The 6276-nt window shown below is 45.2% G+C and overlaps 1 protein-coding gene across 1 annotated transcript; it reads right to left on the reverse strand.

Moving 5' to 3' along the window:
• Positions 1-1550: 1550 nt before the first annotated feature.
• Positions 1551-3189, reverse strand: ZNF280A (zinc finger protein 280A). Its single transcript, XM_012928910.3, has one exon. The coding sequence runs from the start codon at positions 3159-3161 to the stop codon at positions 1551-1553; it is 1611 nt and encodes a 536-aa protein (XP_012784364.3). The 5' UTR covers positions 3162-3189.
• Positions 3190-6276: the final 3087 nt, after the last annotated feature.

The following is a 6276-nucleotide window of genomic DNA, read 5'->3' on the forward strand; positions in this document are numbered from 1 at the left end:
ATGTGTATTTAGAGATTCAAACTTCCAAAGACGTACTTCAGCATTTCCCAAAAATGGTCAGCATTTTCCTTTTTTCCTGCTAATGGCTCGGGAAACAGGGTGGAAGATGATCAAAGTACTTGGGCCCCTTGAACCTATATAAAAGACCCAGATAGAGTCCCAGGATATTAGTTTTAGCTTGGCTCAGCCCTGGCTGTTACAGCTACATGGGGAGTGAATCATGAAATTCAAAAGATATGAAAGATATCTCTCTCACACTCATTCTCTTGGTAACTCTTTCAAATACATACATATTTTTTAAATGAACCAAACAATAAACCTCTTTCAAATAAAATACATAATTTTTAAAAATAGGGCCCAATGCAATAGCATAGTGGCTAAAATCCTCACCTTGAACATATTGGGATCCCATATGGACGCTGGTTCTAATCCCAGCGACCCTGCTTCCCGTCCAACTCCCTGCTTGTGGCCTGGAAAAGCAGTCGAGGATGGCCCAAAGCTTTGGGACCCTGTACCTGTGTGGGAGACCTAGAAGTTGTTCCTGGCTCCTGGCTTTGGATCGGCTCAGTTCCGGCCGTTGCGGTCACTTAGGGAATGAATCATTGGATGGAAGATCATTCTGTATTTCCTTTTCTCTGTATATCTGACTTTCCAATAAAAATAAATACATCTTTTTTTTTTCCTTATCCAGGCCACAAGCAAGGAGCTGGATGGGAAGTGGAGCTGCCAGGATTAGAACTGGCGCCCAATATGGGATCCGGGAGTGTTCAAGGCAGGGCTTTAAATGCTACGCCACGCTGCCGAGCCCAAATAAATAAATCTTAAAAAAAAATTGACAAACATCCACTTCCCATTCCACTCTTTGCTTATGACTTAGAGAGGCATTGGAGAATAGCAGAGCCTTGGGACCCTGCACCCACATGGTGTTCCCAGAAGAAGCTCCTGACTCCTGGCTTTGGATAGGCTCGGCTCCTGTCATTGCAGCCATTTGGGGGAGTGAACCAGCAGAGGGAAGATCTTTCTATCTCTCTCTCTCCCTATAAATCTGTCTTTCCACCAATAAATAAATCTTTTAAAAAATTAGCCAAACAATGAGCCTCAAATTCCATCAGTTGTAAAATGGAAATGTACAATTCTTTTCTACTCATACAATGGAATTCTGCCCCACAATTGAAAAGATTGGGTTTCAGCCACACAACAGGAATGCATCCCACCTACCTTGACATCAAAGACAAGCATCTGTTGTAAGACTCCATTTATTAAAAGTTAAAAATCAAGAAAGATCTGCAGTGGTAGAAACCCTAACAGTGGTTTCTGGGTGGGAAGGGGCTTAACTGGAAAGGAACAAGATCTTCGAGGCCCTTCTCCACAGTAGGGACATGACAAGAGAGATACCACTGCTAAAGCAGACGTTTGATGACATCGCTTGTCAGCATTTGTGGCCATTGTGTCTAGCTGGCTTGGACCTGCCTACTTTTGCTGCTGAGAATTCCAGTAGGTTCAAGAGAACCTTTTAACCAGAACACTTGCTGCAAGTGAGTCTGGGATAACTAAGAGTTCACACGCATCCTTTTTGTAGTTTTCACAGGTGACACCGAAGGGGGAGCATTGCGCACAACAATGGATGCCACACCCTCTGATTCTGGTTGGATTGAAGTCTGAATACAAATCTCCGCTTCAGGAGCCAAGTGGCTCAGGGCCTCCGGCTTTTTGAAAGTCTGGTGGTTCTTGCACTTGTGTTCTGTTTCCTCCTTCCTACTCAAAAACTGTAGCCGGCACTTGGAGCACAGAAAGCCTTTCTTGCGTTGGTGCTTGCGACAGTGATCCATGTACGGCACAGCCCTTTTGAAGATTTTGAGACAAAACGGACAGAGCAAATTCTTAGTGTTCTCATGGCACGTTCTGAAATGAGCTTCCACATCCGCAAAGGCTGACGATCGGTAACTGCACACCTGGCACACGTACGGCATCTCCCCGGGCTTATGGGTGTCCTTCATGTGTTGTAAGAGAACCTGATCCGTTTTAAAGGACAATTCACAGATTTTGCAAACGGCAGAAGGCTCCTGGCTGGTGTGCACTCTTTCAATGTGACACTGTAGCAGGAAGGGGATGGGAAACTTCCGGTGGCAGTGCTGGCAGGTGGTGTAGTGCTCCCAGCTGTCACCCCTCTGCCTCTCAAGTTCCAAGTGGTGCCTCACGTGATTCATAAACTTAATGTTCTTGAGAACTTTCAAGCAGCTGAGGCATTTAAAGGTGGTATGAGTTTTCTGCTCGGACGGCCCATCTCCCTGATGCTGACCGTAGTAGAAGTCATTCAGTAACATGATCGGGGTGTCTTTCATGGGACCCAGGGCCTTGTTCTGACTTGCTCCACTCACACAGTCTGGTCTGGCCAGTCCTGCAAGGTCGATTACTCCCTCTGAGTGCCTCAGACCGAAATGTGCCTTCTCATCAGTGTCAACCCCAGGAAACGTCATCCCGTTCTGAACATGAGATAACAGGCAGACGTCTTCTGAATGTGTATCTCTGTCTGTGACCAAAGAAATGCCAGAAGGAGCCACCGCTGGAGAGCCTGCCCTTGGGGTTCCATCATCAAGTTCAAATGTTTTGGAATTCCTGTCGTTTCTCTCCCAAGTGGACATTTTCTTTGATTCACATGGACTCTGGCCTTGACCCCCGATAGGGAGCACAGCTCCCACCACAGACTGTATCCTTGGGGTAAGTGATTCTGAGTACTTGCCAGCATCCATGTCGGCTGAGCTCATGTTATCACTGGGTTCAGACGGAGATTCAGTAGTCACGGAACTCTCTGCTGAACACCACAGAGGCCGAGGAGCTGGTGCGATGGCCATTCTGTTTTCAGCAGGGTTGACGTAACTCGCAAGCTGGGGGCAGTGAGTAGGATCTGGACCGAAGCGGCCTTTCTGTCTTCTTGAATATGAGCCCGGAGTGACTCTATTCAGAATCTTGGAAATGACTGGTTTAGAATTGGAAAATGCCTTGACAAAGACAATATCGGCATCTTTGCTGACGTGCTCCACTCCAACAAAGATCAACTCGTCTTCCTCTTCCTCCTCCTCCCTCTGAGTGGATTCTCTCACATCCTTCATCAACTTGTCTGGCTTTTGTTCTCTTGCACAGAGTGAGAGGAGGTGGGCCATGTTGAAACTGCTTCTTGCTTGAAGCACGTGGTCCCTTCCACAACAATAATGTCCTTATGTGTGTCTGACACCGTGATTTCAAAAGGCACTCTTATCTCCTCCTTGCAAAACTCTGAGGCAACTATTCACATTTCTGCTTCCTGCATGAGAAAAGAAGCATGAGTCAGTTAAAAGGACATAGTTCCAAATCTGCCTCTCCCTCCTCTCTAATTATGTCTTGAAGGGGCCAGAGATACCTGCTTGTACTTCTGCATCTTTGTTGTCTCGTTGGCCTCCTCCTACTCCCAGGTGTACCATGGAAATCTAGCATTAAAAAAAAAAAGATTTATTATTTATTTTTAAAGTCAGATTTGCAGAAATAGGAGAAAGAGATCGTCCACCTGCTGATTCACTCCCCAAATGACTGCAACAGCCAGAGCTGAATTGATCCAAAGCTGAGAGCCAGGAACTTCTTCCTGGTTTCCCACATGGGTGCATAGGCCCAAGGACTTGAGCCAAGCTCCACAGCTTTCCTAGACCATAAGCAGAGATCTTGATTGGAATGGGGCAGGTGGAACTTGAACTGGCACCCATTAGATGCCAGCCCTAGCAGGTGGAGGATTAGCCCGATATGCTGTCATGCCGGGCCCAGGATATCTAACGTTTTTAACAAACCTTAAATTCTCAAAAACCTGATACTCACAGGGGGTGGGGTGTTAAGTTCTGTTGTTAAGATACTGCTTGAGAAGCCCACCTATCATATTGGAGTACCTTGGTTCAGGTCCTGGCTCTATTTGAAATTCCAGCTTCTGGCATAGGCATACCCTGGGAGACAGTGGTGAGGACTCAACACTTCAGGTCCCTGTTACTCATATAGGTAAACTGGATTGAGTTCCTTGCTTTAGTGTGTCCCAGCTTGGTTACTGTGTGCACACAGAGGAGTGAAGAAGCATATGGGAAGGCCTCCTTCCGCCTTTCACAAAACAAAGACTGAAAACCCTGCTATTCCTGTAATATTCCTTTCTCTCAATACACTCTTCCCTTTCTATTGGTTCTAGTAACAATGATTGTAACCCATGGGAGGTCCAATCTATTATATAACATGTGTGGTATTTATATGTAACCTACATACATTCTCCTATATATCGTTAAGAAATCTCTGAATTATAATACGTAATACAAAATAAGTACTATGTATGTAACTATTAAGAAAAAATCTCTACATCTTTGGATACCATTTTTTCCCAAATATTTTCTTTAAGAAATTGAATCAATGGACATAGAACCCAGTGGAGCAAATAAAAACCCAAGGACTCAGGCCGTGCACAATGGTTCAGTGGCTAAACCCTCACCTTGCAAGCACCAGAATCCCAAATGGCTGCCAATTGGTGTCCTGGCAGCTCCACTTACTATCCAGTGAGACTGATTTGACCATTTTACAACACACACAAATGTCAAAATATCAGGGCCCAGCGTGATGGCTCAATTGGCTAAATCCTCACCTTGCAAGCACCGGGATCCCATATGGGCGCTGGGTTGTATTCCAGTTGCTCCACTTCCTATTCAGCTTCCTGCCTGTGGCCTGGGAGCAGTAGAATGGCCCAAACCCTTGGAACCTTGTACCCACATGGAAGTCCCAAAATAAGCTCCAGGCTCCTGGCTTCAGATTAGCTCAGCTCTGGCCACTGCAGCCATTTGGGGAGTGAATCAGCAGGTGGAAGATCATTCTCTCTGTCTCTCCTTCTCTCTGTAAATCTGATCTGCCTTTCCAATAAAAATAAACATAAGTAAATCACTTTGTGAGGCAGGCGTTTGACCTAATAATTGAGTCACCACTTGGGATGCCCACATTCCATCTCAGAGTGACCAGTTTGAGTCTCAGCTCCTCCCCCTTTGCCATCCAGCTTTCTTCTGGTGCATCCTGGGAGACAGCACTAGATGCTTCAAATACTTGTGTGCTTGCAATGATGTTCTAGGCTGCTGGCTTTGGCCAGCTCAACTGGCTACTCTGGCCATTTGCAGAGTGAAACAGCAGAGGAAAAATCTGTCTCCTTTCTTTGTAACTCTGCTTTTCAAATAAAGATAAATGAATGTTTTAAAAAGTGGAAAGGGTCTGGCGTGAGGGCTCAGTGGCTAAATCCTCATCTTGCATACACTGGCATCCCATATAGATGCCAGTTCCTATCGTGGCTGCTCCACTTCCCTTCCAGCTCCCTGCTTGTGGCCTGGGAAAGCAGTCGAGGATGGCCCAGTGCCTTGGGACCCTGAACCGCGTGGGAGATCCAGAAGAAGCTCCTCGCTCTTGACTTCAGATTGGCTCAGCTCCAACTATTGTGGCCATTTGGGGAGTGATCCAGCAGACAGAAGATCTTTCTCTCTGTCTCCCCTTCTCTCTGTAAATCTGCCTTTCTAATAAAAATCAATAATAAATCTTTAAAAAAAGTGGAAACAAGATGAATTCCATATTGAGACCAGATATCTCATTATGTACACATACCAGTTTTTTAAATTCTGAAAGAAGAAATCTGAAATTGAATATACTCTGATCCCAAACATTTTGAATAAGGGATATTCAACCCATATTATTTGTCAATTCCAAGTTTTCTTTGATTACTAAAAAATAACAATTCTATCTACACGTATGTGAGAGCAGAGCACTCACTCCTTTGATTGTAAATCTTCCACAACTTTTCAGATTCCTCACTTATCCAGTATAACCCTGAGTCACCTGTCTTTATCCATTGTGTTCCTTCTCTTTTCTATCCTAACATGCTCCACTGCATCCACTCTGAGCTTAATCTGAAATAACTCCCTCATGGATATTAAGAGATAACTGTAATAGCTGTCATCAATAAGAAATAAGTTCCTATTTATCCTGTGATCTATGTTGTTGATATTATAGTGGTACCCAAAATAACATATATAAAGATTGGCTTTGTGGTGTTGTTAAGGGAGCTCCTATGGTGACAGCAGCCCATATGAAATTCCAGGCTGCTCGACTTCCAATCCAGTTCTCTGCTAATGCACCTGGGAAAGCAGCAGATGCCCCAAGTACTTGGGGCCCTTGCACCCATGTGGGAGACCTAGATGAAGCTACAGACTCCTGGCCTCCGTCTGGCCCAACCCTGGCAGTTAT

This window comes from Ochotona princeps, chromosome 29 (assembly GCF_030435755.1).
Source record: "Ochotona princeps isolate mOchPri1 chromosome 29, mOchPri1.hap1, whole genome shotgun sequence".
NCBI classification, from domain to species: domain Eukaryota; kingdom Metazoa; phylum Chordata; class Mammalia; order Lagomorpha; family Ochotonidae; genus Ochotona; species Ochotona princeps.